Here is a 20,132-nt window from a genome sequence, read left to right as displayed (position 1 = left end):
CATATATACTCACTCATACACGTACATCTACTCACTCATACACATACTCATTCATAAATGTACATGTACTTCCTCATACAGATGCATTGATATTTTCATTAATAGAAGCTAGATTCCTGCATTTAAAAAAAGAAAATTAATAAGTAAGCTGGACTAGTTTGATACTTAAGCTAGATGGGTTGGATCAGCTTCCAGAACATGATCCGGATCTCCCCACCAACAATAATACACATCCCTATAATTATCAGTTCCTTACCCAACCAGAAAAATCCCCTTGGTAGATCCTCTTCTTAAAATCCCTGGGGTGTGCTTGGGAAGGAGCTGCTGTATATCCTCTGGGGATCTGCAGGCGAAGCTCTCCAATTGTCTATTGGACCTAGAGTTCAACTTGATCTGAGATGCATTTGATTCCGCTGTTGAAAAATGTTCAGAAACCTCCCTCTCTAAAGCAGGAGAACTCTCTGTCCTACAAGCCAAGGTGTTGCTGTGTGCATAGTTCCTCTGGTTTTCCAGTTGTAAAGCTTCTACCTTTGACATGCATAATGACAATAAATCCGAGATTTCTTCACTACCTTCTAGCACAGGCTGGTTGGGAGCGAGTAACGGATTCTCATTTTCTGTTTCAGTCAACATATCAGTCTCGATTAGATCAGCCTGATTAAAGTGAATATCCTGGTTCTTTGCAGAGTTTTCAGCAGGTACCAATCCCGAAACATTACTGCCCATTAAATCTGCCGTTACCTCACTCGTCTCCGAAAACAAATTTCTCTCTTTGTCGTCATGCAACGAAAGCTTTTCAAAATCTGCCATGAGATTAGATACGGGGGAGAGGATATCTTCTGACCCGACCCTGGTAAATGAATGGGAACATCGCCCTCCAGGCTTCTCATTACCGACAGGGGAACAAATTCCATTTAAATTAGGCGATATCTCCATGTCAGGTTTACTTAAATTGTCTGTCGAATCGATACGATCTGTTGTGCGCTGCACAGGAAGTATATGGCACCCGTTTTCTCCAGTGGCACGAGGGCTATTCCCAGGTGTAACCATGGATCTGCTGACTTTCAATGCAGCATTTTGTCTATTTTTTAATTCTTCTAAACTTATGTCACCATCATCCAAAAAAGCACCAGCAGAGATCGAGTTGCAGTATTTACTGGTTTTACCTGCAAGAGAAAATAATACGTTCTGATTGCATTTTGTCAGCTTAAAGGCGGTAGTTATTATTACTCATCGTTATTCCTTTTCCAGAGTGGTACGAGTGGGGACTTGCAACCACATGAAATGGTTGAGCTAAGTAATGTGGACACCTTAAGGGAAAGCCAAGTACTTGAGGGAGAAAGGAGCAGGGTAAAGTGAAGTCGGTGAGAAGAGGTTTGCGTGGGGCATAAACATAAGAACGGATGGTTGGGCTGGTTTCTGTGCTGTAAATTCTATGTAATTATAAGATTAACATTCTGCTCCTCTGTTAATTGGTTGACTGTGAACATTCAAACCGTACCATGGAAACTGCCCTGCATGAATTAACAGAAGTAAATGAAAGTACTCCCACCGTTCCTGAGCTACCCACTAACAACTCCGAGGGAGTGGCTGAATTGTCCTGGCCTTACTCCTCTTTGCCTGTGTGGAAATGCTTTGAGTCCAGTGTGCTTTCCCCTGACTTAAGGTTGGCAATCTTGCAGTCACAAAAAAAATGTCTTGAGATAGTAAACTTTACTTCTGACTATGGCAGAGTAAAACCTTGCATACAAATTCAGATCTCTGTTAATGCTCCAAACCCATTGCAATAACAATCAGCCCCTTTGAGGGTTGACAAGCAGCCACTGTTGCAAAAACAAAAATTCTGTTCCATAAAACCAGAGAATTCCTACAGTGCAGAAGGAGGCCAATTGGCCCATCGTGTCTGCACGGACCCTCTGAAAGAGTACCCTTGCTAGGCCCACTCTGCTGCTCCATAACCTAACCTCCACATCTTTTGGACAGTAAGCAGCAATTTATCATGGCCAATCCACCTATCCTGCACATCTTTGGTGCTGTGGGAGAAAACCGGAGCACCCAGAGGACACCCACACAGACACGTGGAGGACGTGCCAACTCCAGTCACCGATGGCCGTAACTGAACCCGGGTCCCTGGTGCTCTGATGCAGCAGTGCTAACCACTGTGCCACCATGCCGCCCCTAATATAACTTGAAAATTTTGTTCTTTGCAATGCAAAACAAGTCTATGTCCACACAAGCACATTTTTGTCAGATGCTTTAGCTATTTATAATGTTCAAAATGAAAAGTGGTCTGGGTTTTCAAGTAGCAACTTCTGCAATACGTTGGTATCGTTAACATGACCAGCTGGTGCCTCAGGGGAACTGAACAGGAAACCAATTTCCTGTTCTTTCACAAAAAGGGTTACCATTTTTTCCTTCAGTACAGTGTACATACTGTATACTACTAGCAACTACATTCAACCTTTATTTAGCAATCAACGAACGTGTTGAGGGGTGTGAGGATTATTAAAGGTGTTGTACAGTAGATTCTTTATTAAGCTGGATAATACATAGGCCCTTCTGGAGGCAACATGCTTCCTGGGTATTAGTAAAGGATCTGTATAAATTCAGTCACAACAGCTCTGCCAGTTAAGGTAAAAGCCTAATATTTGATTTATAAAAACAAGAACATAAGAACTAGGAGCAGAAGTTGGCCATCTGTGGTTAGCACAGTTGCTTCACAGCTCCAGGGTCCCAGGTTCGATTCCCGGCTTGGGTCACTGTCTGTGCGGAGTCTGCACGTTCTTCCCGTGTGTGCGTGGGTTTCCTCCGGGTGCTCCGGTTTCCTCCCACAGTCCAAAGATGTGGTTAGGTGGATTGGCTGTGATAAATTGCCCCTTACTGTCCAAAAAAGGGTGGTGGGGTTACTGGATTACGGAGATAGGGTGGAGATGTGGGCTTGGGTGGGGTGCTTTTTCCAAGGGCCGGTGCCGACTTGATGGGCCAAATGGCCTCCCTTCTTCACTGTAAATTCTATGATTCTATGATCTGTCCTCTCAAGTCTGCTCTGCCATTCAATAAGATCATGGCTGATCTTTTTGTGGACTCAGCTCCACTTACCTGCCCGCTCACCTTAATTTGATGGAATAAACAACAGATTCACATATAAATCCACTAAAAGCTTAACCAAAATTATGAATTACACAGGCCCTAATTAAATGTTTGTCATAGCTTTATTTATTGGAATAAAATAAAAAATGTTACGGAGTTAACATAATGGAGGGCTCAAAATAACTCAAAAATCTTGTGCAAGAGAGAAAGGGCATTTCCACCTCGTTTGTGAAATAGTAAGAGGGCAGATTTCACTGGAAGAAATGTTTTCACACAGACAACTGTAGCACAAATGGCTCATGCAGTAGAGTTTACAGAATTTAAAATGGAACTGGAACAGGGAGAATACAAAAGAACACTGCGTTCGACAAGATGATCCAATTGAAATAGCTGACCTAGCTGCAAGTGCAACGATGGTGATGCATTTTAGCCACATACACAGATTTTAAGTAGCAAAACCATCAAGATACACAGGTCACTTCAACAGGAGTTTAGAAGAGTGAGTGGTGAATTGATAGAAGTATATAAAATCCTGAACAGTCCTGACAAGGTGGTTGTGGAAAGGATGTTTCCTCGTGTGTGGAGTCCAGAATTAGGAGGCACAGTTTTAAAATTAGGGGTCAACCTTTTAGGACAGAGATGAGGAGAATTCTTTTCTCGAGGGTTCTATAGAATTCCTACAGTGCAGAAGGAGACCATTCAACCCATTGAGTCTGCACCGACCCTCTGAAAGAGCACCCCACCTCGGCCCACACCCCCACCCTATCCCCATAACCCCACCTAACCTGGGCATCTTTTGACTGGGGGAGGACTCCGGAGCACCCGGAGGAAACCCCACGCAGACACGAGGAGAACGTGGAAACTCCACACAGTCATCCAAGGTCGGAATTGAACCTGGGACCCTGGTGATGAGGCAACAATGCTAACCACTGTGCCACCGTACTGCCATTGAGGGACTTTGGAATGCTCTGCCTCAGAAGGCAGTGGAGGAGGGGGTCATTGAATACTTTTAAGGCGGAGGTAGGTAGATTCTTGTGAAACAGGGAAATTGAAGGTTATCAGGAGAATCTATCTATCTCCACCTTAAAGGAGAAGATGGGAATGTGGAACTTGAAACATAAATAGATACACCATGATCTTATTGAACGGTGGTGCAGACTCGAGGGGCCAAATGGCCTACTGCTGCTCCTATTTCATAAATTTGTATGTATATATTAACTTAACAAAACTTTCCAGTCTTTTTCCCTCATTTAAGTTTGGAACTTTGTTATCTAACAGTTGTGAGTGGCACTTAGACTTTATCAGGTGACTACAGGGGATGTCGAGTCCCCAAATGAAATGTCAACCCACCCAATTACTTTCATAGAATCATCAGAATCCCTACAGTGCAGAAGGAGGCCATTCGGTCCATCGAGTCTACACCGACCCTTGGAAAGAGCACCCTACCTATGCTCATACCCCACCCTATCCCATAACTCAGTAACCCCACCTAACCAGTTGGCTACTAAGCGGCAATTTGAAATGAAATGAAAATGAAAATCGCTTATTGTCACAAGTAGACTTCAAATGAAGTTACTGTGAAAAGTCCCTAGTCGCCACATTCCGGCGCCTGTTCGGGGAGGCTGTTACGGGAATTGAACCGTGCTGCTGGCCTGCGTTGGTCTGCTTTCAAAGCCAGCAATTTAGCCCCGTGCTAAACAGCCCATTTATCATGACCAATCCACCTAACCAGCACACCTTTGGACTGTGGGAGGAAACCGGAGCACCCGGAGAAAACCCACGCACACACGGTGATGAACCCGTGTCACTGGCGCTGTGAGGCAACGTACAAAATAGAAGGAGGCCACTCGGCCTTCAAGCCTGCTCCACTATTCATTATGATCATGGCTGATCATCAAGTTCTGATCCTGGCTTCCCCCCCTTATCCCTTGATCCCTTTAGCCCCAGGAGCTGGATCTAATTCCTTCTTGAAATTAACAACGTTTTGGCCTCAACTACTTCCTGTGGTAGCGAATTCCACAGACTCACCTCCCCCTGGGTGAAGAAATTTCTCCTCACCTCAGTCCTAAAAGGTTTACCGTTACCCTCAAACTATGACCCCCAATTCTGGACTACTCCCACCATCGGGAACATTCTTTCTGAATCTACCCTGTCAGAATTTTCTAAGTTTCTATCAGATCCCCTCTCACTCTTCTAAACTCCAATGAATATAATCCTAACCGATTCAATTTTTCTCCAAAGACAGTCCCGCCATCCCAGGGATCAGCTTGGTAAACCTTCGCTGCACTCCCTCCATAGCAAGAACATCCTTCCTCAGATAAGGACAACCAAAACTGCACACAATACTCCAGGTGTGGGGGCGGCATGGTAGCGCAGTGGTTAGCACTGCTGCCTCATGCCGCCGAGGGCCCGGGTTCGATCCCGGCCCCGGGTCACTGTCCGTGCGGAGTTTGCACATTCTCCCAGTGTCTCTGTGGGTTGCGCCCCCACAACCCAAAGATGTGCAGGCTAGGTGGATTGACCACACTAAATTACCTCTGAATTGGGAAAAAAGAATTGGGTACTCTAAATTTATTTAAAAAAATAAACAAAAAAAAAAGAATACTCTAGGTGTAGCCTCACCAATGCCCTATACAACTGCAGTAAAACATCTCTATTCCTCTACTCAAATCCTCTCGCTGTGAAGGCCATTTGCCTTCTTTACTGCCTGCTGTACCTGCGTGCTTACTTTCAGCGACTGATGTTCGCTTTCCTCTGCTGGCCTTGAACAGTTGTGTTCAAGATCCTCCATCCACACAATAGTGCTGCTGCAACACGAACGTATTGGTTTACTTTTTTTAAGTGTAGATACTCGTGTGGAAGAGTGGCATTGGTACAAGGACAATGGACAGAATGGCCTCTTTTTGTGCAGAATTTCCATGATTTTAGGTCACTTTTAAACTTACCACTTGGTGGAGGACTTTTGAATTGCTTGCAGATATACACATCTCCACCTTCCTGTTCAGCTTTTTGACTCAGATATTCTTCTATTTTTCTGATTCCTTCTGGTGCAGCAAGATCAATAAAACAACTAAGAAATTCCCAGTACTCGGCCCACGGATGCCCCATTCCATGAGCTAAATCCCTGAAATATAAATTGTTATCACGTTACACCTGTGCTTACTGAAGACACAGTGAGAGATTTAAAAGTCCTCTTGGTGAAACTTTTAATATTTCTATAGTTGAAGTAAATGCAAGTTTTACTACTATTTAAATAAGTGATACTTATTGGGACTAAAATAAGTCGTAAATGTGGCATACACGAATTATGCAGGTTGTTTAAAGTATGTAACAACGTGCATAAATGAAACTATCCTGCAGCACACTGGGAGCTTGTCACATTAACTATTCCATTTTTATCATGTGCATAATCTCTGCTGTGAGCTTTGAGCTAGTTAACAGGCTGGACCTCATTGAACAAGTTTCCTTCCTCTATTCCCATATGAAGGTACTGACTCCTGTTTAGATTGAGCTGAATTGGCGGTAGGGGTGGCCACATGGCTAAGACAGAAGCTATCAGTGGGCTATTCAACTGTCGAGGAAACCACAACACAGTCTGATAGTAATGACCACAACTCAGCGATGACCACAAATGTGTAGCCTGCAGCAAGAAATCAATCAGGTCGGGGCGCCATGACTCAATCTTTCCTTCCCTGGCTCGAGAAGCACTCAAATTGAAGTCAACTATGTCAACATAATTGGTCATTAACCATAGATCCTTCAGAGTTGCAATAAAAGCAAAATACTGCAGATGCTAAAAATCTGAAATAGAAACAGAAAATGCTGGGAAAACTCAGAAGGTCTAGCAGCATCGGTGGAGAGGGGAAACAGTTATCGTTTCGAGTCTGTATGGCACTTCTTCTGGTTTTATGCAGCTCTATTTATGGTGTGCCCTTTTCATACATTGGTTGTGTTGTTTTGCCCTACCTTCCAACTCTCTCATAGCCTCGTTCAGCATCCGCCTTTTTAAATTCGCTTGCCTTCTCTCGGGATGGGGTTTTCCATACTCTTCGAAATTCCTCTGCCTGAATTGAAACAAGAAAACAACTGACTGCAATACAAATAAACTATATCTACTCCAATTTAAAAAATAATAATTTTAGTTCATTCTGCAAGCATGCCGCTCCCAAACTGCCTGTGACATTTCTTCAGGGATCAGAGGGAGAGGGAAACAGCTGACTACAGGGCAGCGATCTGGCTGAAAGAGCTCAACTGGACAAAAATGGCCCCACAGCTCAACATATCTCTCCATCACGTACACATTTACTGATGATCCTTTGAATGTTTGTTCACTTGAATTAAGTTGTGGTAGCTGGTGTTAGCTCGTGAAAAGCAAAAGCTTCATAATATGAAGAATTGAGGAAATTGCCATATTTTATATTTTCTTGCAGGAATGTTGAGATGCATACAGAGTGACTGCACAGAAACTGAGACGAGGAGGAATCTCTTCAGCCAGAAGGTGGTGAATCTGTGGAACTCTTTGTCGCAGTAGGTTGTGGAGGCCAAATCACTGAGTGTCTTTAAGACAGAGATGGATAGGTTCTTGATTAATAAGAGGATCAAGAACCCCTTGGGGAGAAGGCAGGAGAATGGGGTTGAGAAACATATCAGCCATAATTGAATGGCTGGCACACTCGATGGGCCAAATGGCCTAATTTTGCTCCTATGTCTTGTGGTCTTATGGTGATTAATGTATCGTAAAAGTGAGGTAATCATTGATTTGCAGGTGAAATAGAACATAGACCATACAGTGCAGAAGGAGGCCATTCGGCCCATCAAGTCTGCACCGACCCACTTAAGCCCTAACCCCGTAACCCAATAAATCCCCCTTTTTTGGTCAGTAAGGGCAATTTATCATGGCCAATCCACCTAACCTGCACATATTTGGACTGTGGGCGGAAACCGGAGCAACCGGAGGAAACCCACGCAGACACGGGGAGAACGTGCAGACTCTGCACAGACAGTGACCCAGCAGGGAATCGAACCTGGGACCCTGGTGCTTGGAAGACACAGTGCTAATCACTTGTGCTACCGTGCTGCCCAAATGTTCTGCGAATAGATCTTTTTTTTTTAAATTATAAATTTAGAGTACCCAATTCATTTTTTCCAATTAAGGGGCAATTTAGCGTGTTCAATCCACCTACCTTGCACATCTTTGGGTTGTGGGGGTGAAACCCACGCAAACACGGGGAGAATGTGCAAACTCCACACGGACAGTGACCCAGAGCCAGGATCAAACCTGGGACCTCGGCGCCGTGAGACTGCAGTGCTACCACTGCGCCACCGTGCTGCCCTGCTAATAGATCTTAAGAACCATTTACGTATTTACAGATAGCTAGCTAATGGAATATTGTTAACGTTTGAAAGATAATTTATGAGGGGTATTGTGTTTGGTCCTGGCTAAACAAGTCAAGAGACATCTTGTAAGAAGAGACAAAAGAATGCCTCATGCTTTGGTACACATTGATAGTTAATGGGAGGAGCCAGGTCTGTCTGAAAAGTCAGCTGGAACTCCCGAGTTCTGACAAGTCACAGAGGTGTTTCAGTTTGGTTCTGAAAGGTCTCTCTCCAAAGATTCTGCACAGAGACAAGCAAGTAGAAACCCGAGTAGATTGGATTTGTTTATTGTCACATGTAAGGCTTCATTTTTATCTAAAGTCTAGTCTTTCTTTTATTTTGTTAATTAACTTAAAAGTTGCTGTTTGGTTTAGAAGAAGGTGAATTTTCAATCAGCTTTAAACAAAGCTTCTACTTGTAGGCACTTGCAGCTGGAGCTTGTTAATTAGTTAATTGGATTAGGCCAGTTTTCAGAGGTTAGATTCGCAGTATAAAAGTGATCCCCTACAGTGCAGACTTTGTTTGCACTGAGTGCTGAATTTGGTGCATTTGAGTGCTATAGTGAGAGTTTGGTGACTGAGGGAGTGCTGAATTTGGTGCATTTGAGTGCTATAGTGAGAGTTTGGTGACTGAGGGAGTGCTGAATTTGGTGCATTTGAGTGCTATAGTGGGAGTTTGGTGACTGAGGGAGTGCTGAATTTGGTGCATTTGAGTGCTATAGTGAGAGTTTGGTGACTGAGGGAGTGCTGAATTTGGTGCATTTGAGTGCTATAGTGGGAGTTTGGTGACTGAGGGAGTTAGGTGAGGAGGGAATAAGGTGCTCCTTTCATTTTGTTTCCTACATTTCCGCAAAGAGTGAGAAGAGAACCAGGAGTTTACAGAGAGTGCAGCTGACTGGGAGCAGAGTCGGAGGGCGGAGATCCAGTTGGTCCACAGGGCAGCTATATTCTGTAAGGTAAGAGGGGATATAGGCTAGGCCAGTTGCATGCTCCTCCTGTAGGATGTGGGTGGTGAGGGATACCACCGGTGTCCCCGCTGACTATACCTACGGGAAGTGCACCCAACTCCAGCCCCTCAAAGACCGTGTTAGGGAACTGGAGCTGAAGCTGGATGAACTTTGGATCATCCGGGAGGCAGAGGGGGTGATAGAGAAGAGTTACAGGGAGGTAACCACACCCAAGGTACAGGACAAGAATAGCTGGGTTACAGTCAGGGGAAAAAAAACAAACAGGCAGACAGTGCAGGGATCCCTCGTGGCCGTTCCCTTTCAAAACAAGTATGCTGTTTTGGGGGGGGGGGGGGGGATGACGACCTACCGGGGGAATGCCCTAGCGGCCAGGTCTCTGGCACGGAGTCTGGCTCTGGGGCTCAGAAGGGAAGGAGGGAGAATAGAAAAGCAATAGTTGTAGGAGATTCAATGGTTAGGGGAATAGATAGGAGATTCTGTGGTCGCGAGCGAGACTACTGGAAGGTATGTTGCCTCCCGGGTGCCAGGGCCAGGGATGTCTCGGATCGTGTCTTCAGGATCCTTAAGGAGGAGGAGGGAGCAGCCAGAAGTCGTGGTGCACATTGGTACCAACGACGTAGGTAGGAAAAGGGGTGTGGAGGTAATAAATGAGTTTAGGGAGTTAGGCTGGAAGTTAAAAGCCAGGACAGACAGAGTTGTCATCTCTGGTTTGTTGCCGGTGCCACGTGATAGCGAGGCTAGGAATAGGGAGAGAGTGCAGCTGAACACATGGCTGCAGGAATGGTGTAGGAATGGTGTAGGAGGGAGGGCTTCAGGTACTTGGATAATTGGAGTGCATTCTGGGGAAGGTGGGACCTGTACAAGCAGGACGGGTTGCATCTGAACCAGAGGGGCACCAATATCCTGGGAGGGAGGTTTTCTAGTACTCTTCGGGAGGGTTTAAACTAATTTGGCAGGGGAATGGGAACCGGATTTGTAGTCCAGCAACTAAGGTAGCCGATATTCAGGACGCCAAAGCGTGTAATGAGGCAGTGGGGAAGGGAACACTGACAAAGGAGAGTACTTGCAGACACGGAGATGGGTTGAAGTGTGTATACTTCAACGCAAGAAGCATCAGGAATAAGGTGGGTGAACTTAAGGCATGGATCGGTACTTGGGACTACGATGTGGTGGCCATCACGGAAACTTGGATAGAAGAGGGGCAGAAATGGTTGTTGGAGGTCCCTGGTTATAGATGTTTCAATAAGATTAGGGAGGGTGGTAAAAGAGGTGGGGGGTGGCATTGTTAATTAGAGATAGTATAACAGCTGCAGAAAGGCAGTTCGAGGAGTATCAGCCTACTGAGGCAGTATGGGTTGAAGTCAGAAATAGGAAAGGAGCAGTCACCTTGTTAGGAGTTTACTATAGGCCCCCCAATAGTAGCAGAGATGTGGAGGAACAGATTGGGAAACAGATTTTGGAAAGGTGCAGAAGTCACAGGGTAGTAGTCATGGGTGACTTTAACTTCCCAAACATTGAGTGGAAACTCTTTCGATCAAATAGTTTGGATGGGGTGGTGTTTGTGCAGTGTGTCTAGGAAGCTTTTCTAACACAGTATGTAGATTGTCCGACCAGAGGAGGGGCAATATTGGATTTAGTACTTGGTAATGAACCAGGGCAAGTGATAGATTTGTTAGTGGGGGAGCATTTTGGAGATAGTAACCACAATTCTGTGACTTTCACTTTAGTAATGGAGAGGGATAGGTGCGTGCAACAGGGCAAGGTTTACAATTGGGGGAAGGGTAAATACGATGTTGTCAGACAAGAATTGAAGTGCATAAGTTGGGAACATAGGCTGTCAGGGAAGGACACAAGTGAAATGTGGAACTTGTTCAAGGAACAGGTACTACGTGTCCTTGATATGTATGTCCCTGTCAGGCAGGGAAGAGATGGTCGAGTGAGGGAACCATGGTTGACAAGAGAGGTTGAATGTCTTGTTAAGAGGAAAAAGGAGACGTATGTAAGGCTGAGGAAACAAGGTTCAGACAGGGCGTTGGAGGGATACAAGATAGCCAGGAGGGAACTGAAGAAAGGGATCAGGAGAGCTAAGAGAGGGCAAGAACAATCTTTGGCGGGTAGGATCAAGGAAAATCCCAAGGCCTTTTACACATATGTGAGAAATATGAGAATGACTAGAGCGAGGGTAGGTCCGATCAAGGACAGTAGCGGGAGATTGTGTATTGAGTCTGAAGAGATAGGAGAGGTCTTGAACGAGTACTTTTCTTCTGTATTTACAAATGAGAGGGGCCATATTGTTGGAGAGGACAGTGTGAAACAGACTGGTAAGCTCGAGGAAATACTTGTTAGGAAGGAAGATGTGTTGGGTATTTTGAAAAACTTGAGGATAGACAAGTCCCCCGGGCCTGACGGGATATATCCAAGGATTCTATGGGAAGCAAGAGATGAAATTGCAGAGCCGTTGGCAATGATCTTTTCGTCCTCACTGTCAACAGGGGTGGTACCAGGGGATTGGAGAGTGGCGAATGTCGTGCCCCTGTTCAAAAAAGGGACTAGGGATAACCCTGGGAATTACAGGCCAGTTAGTCTTACTTCGGTGGTCGGCAAAGTCATGGAAAGGGTACTGAAGGATAGGATTTCTGAGCATCTGGAAAGACACTGCTTGATTAAGGATAGTCAGCACGGATTTGTGAGGGGTAGGTCTTGCCTTACAAGTCTTATTGAATTCTTTGAGGAGGTGACCAAGCATGTGGATGAAGGTAAAGCAGTGGATGTAGTGTACATGGATTTTAGTAAGGCATTTGATAAGGTTCCCCATGGTAGACTTCTGCAGATAGTAAGGAGGCATGGGATAGTGGGAAATTTGGCCAGTTGGATAACGAACTGGCTAACCGATAGAAGTCAGAGAGTGGTGGTAGATGGCAAATATTCAGCCTGGATCCCAGTTACCAGTGGCGTACCGCAGGGATCAGTTCTGGGTCCTCTGCTGTTTGTGATTTTCATTAATGACTTGGATGAGGGAGTTGAAGGGTGGGTCAGTAAATTTGCAGATGATACGAAGATTGGTGGAGTTGTGGATAGTGAGGGCTGTTGTCGGCTGCAAAGAGACATAGATAGGATGCAGAGCTGGGCTGAGAAGTGGCAGATGGAGTTTAACCCTGAAAAGTGTGAGGTTGTCCATTTTGGAAAGACAAATGTGAATACAGGGTTAACGGTAGAGTTCTTGGCAATGTGGAGGAGCAGAGAGATCTTGGGGTCTATGTTCATACATCTTTGAAAGTTGCCATTCAAGTGGATAGAGCTGTGAAGAAGGCCTATGGTGTGCTAGCGTTCATTAACAGAGGGATTGAATTTAAGAGCCGTGAGGTGATGATGCAGCTGTACAAAACTTTGGTAAGGCTACATTTGGAGTACTGTGTACAGTTCTGGTCGCCTCATTTTAGGAAGGATGTGGAAGCTTTGGAAAAGGTGCAAAGGAGATTTACCAGGATGTTGCCTGGAATGGAGAGTATGTCTTACGAGGAAAGGTTGAGGGTGCTAGGCCTTTCCTCATTAGAACGGAGAAGGATGAGGGGCGACTTGATAGAGGTTTATAAGATGATCAGGGGAATAGATAAGAGTAGACAGTCAGAGACTTTTTCCCCGGGTGGAACAAACCATTACAAGGGGACATAAATTTAAGGTGAATGGTGGAAGATATAGGGGGGATGTTAGAGGTAGGTTCTTTACCCAGAGAGTAGTGGGGGCATGGAATGCACTGCCTGTGGAAGTAGTTGAGTCGGAAACATTAGGGACCTTCAAGCAGCTATTGGATAGGTACACGGATCACGGTAAAATGATATAGTGTAGATTTATTTGTTCTTAAGGGCAGCACGGTAGCATTGTGGATAGCACAATTGCTTCACAGCTCCAGGGACCCAGGTTCGATTCCGGCTTGGGTCACTGTCTGTGTGGAGTCTGCACATCCTCCCCGTGTCTGCATGGGTTTCCTCCGGGTGCTCCGGTTTCCTCCCACAGTCCAAAGATGTGCAGGTTAGGTGGATTGGCCATGATAAATTGCCCTTAGTGTCCAAAATTGCCCTTAGTGTTGGGTGGAGGTGTTGACTATGGGTAGGGTGCTCTTTCCAAGAGCCGGTGCAGACTCAATGGGCCAAATGGCCTCCTTTTGCACTGTAAATTCAATGATAATCTATGATTAATCTAGGACAAAGGTTCGGCACAACATCGTGGGCCGAAGGGCCTGTTCTGTGCTGTATTTTTCTATGTTCTATGTACCGAGGTACAGTGAAAAGTATTGTTCTGCGTATTGTTCCCAGACAGATCATTCCGTACATGAAAAGAAAATACATAGGGCAAACATAAACTACACAATGTACATACATAGACACAGGCATCGGGTGAAGCATACAGAAGTGTAATACTACTCAGTCGAAAAGATATGTGAAGAGATCACAGGTGGCTCTGGAAATAGTGGATGCATTGGTGGTCATCTTCCGGGATTCTATAGACTCTGGAACTGTCCCTGCAGATTGGAGGGTAGCTCACGTCACTCCGATATTCAAAAAGGGAGGTAGAGACAAAGCAGGGAATTGTAGACCAGTAAGCCGAACATCGGTAGTGGGGAAAATGCTTGAATCCATTATCAAGGACTTCATAGCGCAACATTTAGAAAGCAGTGGCAGGATCAGTCAGTGTCAGCATGGATTTATGAAGGGAAAATCATGCTTGACAAATCTGTTGGAATTCTTTGAAGAGATAACCAGTGCAGTCGACAAGGGGGAGCCAGTCGATGTGATATATTTGGACTTTCAGAAGGCGTTTAACAAAGTCCCACGTAAGAGATTATTGAGCAAAATTAAAGCGCATGGGATTGGGAGTAATGTATTGAGGTGGATAGAAAACTGGTTGGCAGAGAGGAAACAAGAGTAGGGATTAATGGGCCCTTTTCAAATTGGCAGGCAGTAACTAGTGGGGTACCATATGGATAGGTGCTGGCATCCCAGCTATTCACAATATATATTAATGATTTGGATGAGGGAACAAAATGTAACGTCTCAAAGTTTGCAGATGATACCAAATTAGGTGGGAGGGTGAATTGTGGCGAGGATGCAGGGATCCTACAGCAAGTTCTGGACAGGTTGGGCGAGTGGGCAAACCAATGGCAGATGCAGTATAATTTGGATAAGTGTGAGGTTATTCATTTTGGAAGCAAAAACGTGAAGGCAGATTACTACCCGAATGGTTGTAAATTGGGAGAGGGGAGTGTGCAGCGGGACCTGGGTGTCCTTGTGCACCAGTCGCTGAAGGTAAGCATGCAGGTGCAGCAGGCGGTAAAGAAGGCTAATGGTATGTTGGCCTTCATTGTGAGAGGTTTCGAGTATATATAAAAATAAAATATAAAATCGCTTATTGTCTTAAGTAGGCTTCAATTAAGTTACTGTGAAAAGCCCCTAGTCGCCACATTCCGGCACCTGTTCGGGGAGGCTGTTACGAGAATCGAACCGTGCTGCTGGTCTGCCTTGGTCTGCTTTCAAAGCCAGCGATTTAGCCCTGTGCTAAACAGTATAGAAGCAGGGATGTGTTGCTGCAATTGTACAGGGCCTTGGTGAGGCCACACTTTGGAATATTAAAATGAAAATCGCTTATTGTCACGAGTAGGCTTCAATGAAGTTACTGTGAAAAGCCCCTAGTCGCCACATTCCGGCGCCTGTTCGGGGAGGCCGGTACGCGAATTGAACCGTGCTGCTGGCCTGCCTTGGTCTGCTTTAAAAGCCAGCGATTTAGCCCAGTGAGCTAAACCAGCCCCGTATTGTGTGCAGTTTTGGTCTCCTTCTCGGAGGAAGGATGTTCTTGCTCTCGAGGGAGTGCAGCGAAGGTTTACCAGACTGATTCCAGGGATGGCGGGACTGTCATATGAGGAGAGATTGACTAGGTTGGGATTGTTCTCGCTGGGGTTCGGCAGAATGAGGGAGGTCTCATAGAGACTTGTAAAATTCTAATAGGATTAGACAGGGTAGATGCAGGGAAGATGTTACCAATGATGGGTGTGTTCAGAACCAGGGGTAACAGTCAGAAGATTCAGGGTAATCATTTCGGACAGAGATAAGCAGACATTTTTTTACAGAAAGAGTGGTGAGCCCGTGGAATTCATTACCACAGGGAGCAATTGATGCTAAAACTTTGAATATATTCAAGAGGCGGCTGGATATAGCACTTGGGGAGAATGGGATCAAAGGCTATGGGGAGAAAGCAGGATTAGAGGGCAGCACGGTGACGCAGTGGGTTAGCACTGCGGCCTCACAGCGCTGAGGTCCCAGGTTCGATCCCGGCTCTGGGTCACTGACCGTGTGAAGTTTACACATTCTCCCCGTGTTTGCATGGGTTTCGCCCTACAACCCTAAAATGTGCAAGTTAGGTGGATTGGCCTCGATAAAATTGCCCCTTAATTGGAAAAAAAATGAATTGGGTATTCTAAGTTTATTAAAAAAAAGCAGGATTAGGCTATTGAATTGGATGATCAGCCATGATCGTGATGAATGGCAGAGCAGGCTCGAAGGGCCAAAAGGCCTCATCTTGCTCCTATCTTCTATGTATCAGATCAGTCCATACGAGGGTCGTTTAGGAGTCTGGTAACAGCGGGGAAGAATTAACTTTATTCATTTTTAAAATAAATTTAGAGTACCCATTTTTTTTTCCTCCCAAGTAAGGGACAATTTAGCATGGCCAATCCACCAACCCTGGACATGTTTTTGGGTTGTGGGGGTGAGACCCATGCAGACATGGGGAGAATGTGCAAACTCCACACAGACAGTGACCCGGGGCCGGGATCGAACCCAGTTGAAATTAAAAATGAAAATCGCTTATTGTCACAAGTAGGCTTCAAATGAAGTTACTGTGAAAAGCCCCTAGTCACCACATTCCGGCGCCTGTTCAGGGAGGCTGGTACGGGAATTGAACCTTGCTGCTGGCCTGCTTTAAAAGCCAGCTATTTAGCCCAGTGTGCTAAACCAGTTCCTCAGCTTGGTGAGGCAGCAGTGCTAACCACTGCCCTACCGTGCTGCCCCTTTGTTAACTTTATTCATGAGTATTATTTGAACCATATTGGTTTGCTTAATTGGGTTTTTCTCTTTTACTTAATAACTATCGTAACTGTCAACTGTAAAGCTATTTCTCTGTTGTTAATGTGATTAATTCTGTGTTTAAATTAAAGGTTGTTTGCACAATTAAGATACAGATGGGTCAGTGTTATCACTCCTGTGGGGCAGTAACAATCCCTCACAGTTTTACTAATTGAAAATAGCTGGATTCTCATCCAGGATCCTAACAATAATAATTGAGTAAATTCAGCTCCATTTGATGACTTTCTCATTAGCTTCAAAAAATTTGGGAAATTCTTTGGAAACTTAAAAACAGTGAAGTCTCGCCTCAAACCATTTTTTTTCCCAGTTCTGACAAAAGACGGCCATCCTGAAACATAGTTCAATTTCTCCTTCCACAGATGCTGTCAGACCTGCTGAGGAGTTTTGTTTTTTGGTTGTTTTATAATATTGCCCTTTCCGGTCATTCATTCAGCTGCTTTCCAGTCATAATATAATACTCATTAGTGGAGATGCAGGAAGGCATTCAGCCAACAGTCAGTACAATACAAAAATAATTAATTGCCAATGATCACAGAGCATCAGAAGGATGGTTTATTTTGCAGGGCAATCTCACAGGGAGATGGAATAATGATTTATATCAAAAAGCTTTGGATTAACATTGATCTATTAAAGCTTAAGAGTCTGTACACATTTGTAAGCCACAACTTTAAGGATACAAACAAAGAGCAGGAGTAAGTAAGTCTTTCAGCACCTCAAGTCGCTCCACCATTTAATAAGATCATGGCTGATTTGATAGCAACGTCAAATCTGCAACCCCTCTCTCCTTCATCCCTTTGCTTACCAAGAATCTATCCAAATCTGCCTTTAAAACATTCAAAGACTCTGTTTCCATCACCGTTGCAGGACGTGAGTTCCAAAAACTCATAGCCCTGGGTGGAAAAAGTTCACCTCATCTCGGCTTTTAGGATAATGTTACGAGATAAGTACCATCAGAATAGTTGCGCCATATGAACATATTTTATTGAATTATTGTGTATTTGAATGCGAGAAATTCATTTTTAAAAAGGAAAACATACCTTGGATGGAGACATGGGTCCTGCAAATGCTCTAACTTCCATAACTGGATCCTTAGGATTTCCGGAATGCCTGGGTAAGGATGTACAGTACAGCTTAGCGGACTGATCAGGTGACCAGGGAGAACCAATGACAGCTGGGCACGAGTTGTCAGTATCTCTTAGCAATGGTACATAATATCGATCTGAAACAGAATATTAGCAGTTCAGTTCTGGCATCAGTGACTATTTGCACGCGTCATAACAGAGCAACCCAAAACAAAACAAGACACTTAATAGGTAGGAGGCAGCCAACATAATAGCAAAACAGCTAAAATTGGAAAATAGAAGAGGCAGTTAGATAAATGATGGTCTTTATCCCAAATGTTCCAGATCATCAGCATCGCGTATCGTTAGGCAACAAAGAAGTCACATTAGCAAGTTATTCTGTTTTGAAAGAAAGCAGTTCTACAAATTGGAGGCATAATTTGAGTTGGATTAGAGATTATATGATTTGTATGAACTAGTCTCGAAATGCTGAGACGTGCAAAATAGATCTTTCCGAGGTGGAATTTGCAGAATTAGCACCATCTTCTGGAGACATCAGTACAACCAGATAATATGCACCATTTGTTGAGAGTTCCCATGTCTTCTGGTCCTAAACACGACATGGTGACAACTCTTAAGTTATTTGCGAGAAGGTACATCACACACACTGTCGCTAGTTGAAACAGTGTGAATATATCCCAACTGGAACCAAGTATATTTAGCAATCATATGAAAGTGAGGAAATACTGTTAACTGGGGATGCTTTCCAGAGAGTAATGTGTCACGAGGATTCTTTCTTCCTCCATAAACATTGCACAGAAGCAGAGTTGACAGGGGCGGCACGGTGGTTAGCACTGCTGCATATGGCACGGAGGACCCGGTTCGATCCCAGCCCCGGGTCGCTGTTCGTGTGGAGTTTGCACATTCTTCCTGTGTCTGCGTGGGTCATACACCCACAACCCAAAAACGTGTGCAGTGTAGGGCGGCACGTGGCGCAGTGGTTAGCACTGGAACTATGGCGCTGAGGACCCGGGTTCGAATCCCGGCCCTGGGTCACTGTCCGTGTGGAGTTTGCACATTCTCCCCGTGTCGGCGTGGGTTTCACCCCCACAACCCAAAGATGTGCAGGTTAGGTGGATTGGCCACGCTAAATTGCCCCTTAATTGGAAAAAATAATTGGGTACTCTAAATTTATTAAAAACAAATGTGCAGTGTCGGTGGATTGGCCAAGCTAAATTGCCCATTAATTTTTTTAAAAAGCAGTGTTGACAGGGAAATAAGCCAATAACAGTTCCCAGCCGAAGGCACAAGGAAAATTACCCAGCTTGTGGGCGACTTGTTAGGCAGGATTCTATGGAGGAAAAATCAGACAGCTTTACTATAGAGCGGGTGAGCCACTCATCAACATTACCACCCAGGTTCGAAAGCTGAAAATTACCCCCTTAGTTTCTCTCTCCCTCTTAGCAAACTTCCTTGACCAAAACTAAACAAACAGCTTGAATCCTTCAATGCACACTGCATCCATGGACCCATTTTTACCAATCAGCTGAACTTCGCGACCCACGCCGGCCGACCTCCGTGACTCACGCCGCCCGAACTTCGTGACCCACCATTTTCGCTTACCTTTAACGCGACAGGTGAGACTGTTTGGTCCTCACTTGCTTTGTCATTCAATGTTAAATTTGTTAATGGGTTGTTCTGTTTAACAGAGTTCCTGAGCTCACGCTAGTACTGCCATGTCCTGCCGTGGACTCTCCTACAAAGCTCTCCCCAGCACGTTCAGTCGTGAGATCCAGGCCTGTTTGCGTCTCTGGCCCTCTCTTCCTTAGACCAAAAAGATCCATCTTCAATTCTTCACGCGTTGCTTGCTTGCTGGCAGCTACAAAACGGAGGAAGCTCTCCTCAGTAATTTCGAGGCCCACAGTTTGCGAAGTCAGTGTACCAGGCGCATGACCTGTTCTCTGCCGCCGCTTCTAGCGAGAAAACTAATAGATTTTAAAAAGAATCTGCTCCTGGAACAGCGCGCTGACGTACTGAGGAGGCAGTCTGTCCCGCTGGGCTCCAGGCCTGCGCACTGCTATTTCTGGCTGAGGAGACAGACATGCGCAGGTTGGCTGGTGTTCTTGAAAGCCGGTCATGGCCGTTGGGCTCTTCTTCCCGCGATCGAGGATGCCGCGACCGATCGCACCACGATCCTCCTGACACCCGCCCACCATCCACCCGAGAATCGCAATCCTGTTTTAAAATGACTGCATTAGATGCTGCCATGCCCCCCCAAAAAAGCACTTTCCTGCAGTAAAAATATACAATGGGGTAAATTTTCAAGTCCTACCCGCTGCAGGAATCATCGCAGGCAGGACAGGCAATTTGACAGCCCGTCGTCACCTGACATCAGATGGGAATTTCCGGTCTTGGGGCAGGTGCGACCGGAAAATTCCACCCAATGTCATCACATTTATAAAACTAAATGTAAATATTTTGAAATAGCCCCTAGTCGCCACA

The 20,132-nt window shown here is 45.1% G+C and overlaps 1 protein-coding gene across 2 annotated transcripts in view; it reads right to left on the bottom strand.

Moving 5' to 3' along the window:
• Positions 1 to 20,132, bottom strand: part of ankle2 (ankyrin repeat and LEM domain containing 2) — a 99,318-nt gene that overhangs the window by 33,625 nt on the left and 45,561 nt on the right. For both annotated transcript variants that reach the window (XM_072469709.1, XM_072469797.1), the window contains exons 8-11: positions 17,607 to 17,788; positions 7,057 to 7,154; positions 6,036 to 6,214; positions 257 to 1,166 (exon numbers count right to left, since the gene is read on the bottom strand). In XM_072469709.1, the coding sequence (XP_072325810.1) occupies positions 257 to 1,166; positions 6,036 to 6,214; positions 7,057 to 7,154; positions 17,607 to 17,788 (1,369 nt within the window). The remainder of the gene's footprint in view (positions 1 to 256; positions 1,167 to 6,035; positions 6,215 to 7,056; positions 7,155 to 17,606; positions 17,789 to 20,132) is intronic.

Source organism: Scyliorhinus torazame, chromosome 1, assembly GCF_047496885.1.
Source record: "Scyliorhinus torazame isolate Kashiwa2021f chromosome 1, sScyTor2.1, whole genome shotgun sequence".
NCBI lineage: Eukaryota > Metazoa > Chordata > Chondrichthyes > Carcharhiniformes > Scyliorhinidae > Scyliorhinus > Scyliorhinus torazame.
The sequence above is the reverse complement of the archived record's forward strand: the minus strand, read 5'-3'. Positions and strand labels throughout refer to the sequence as shown.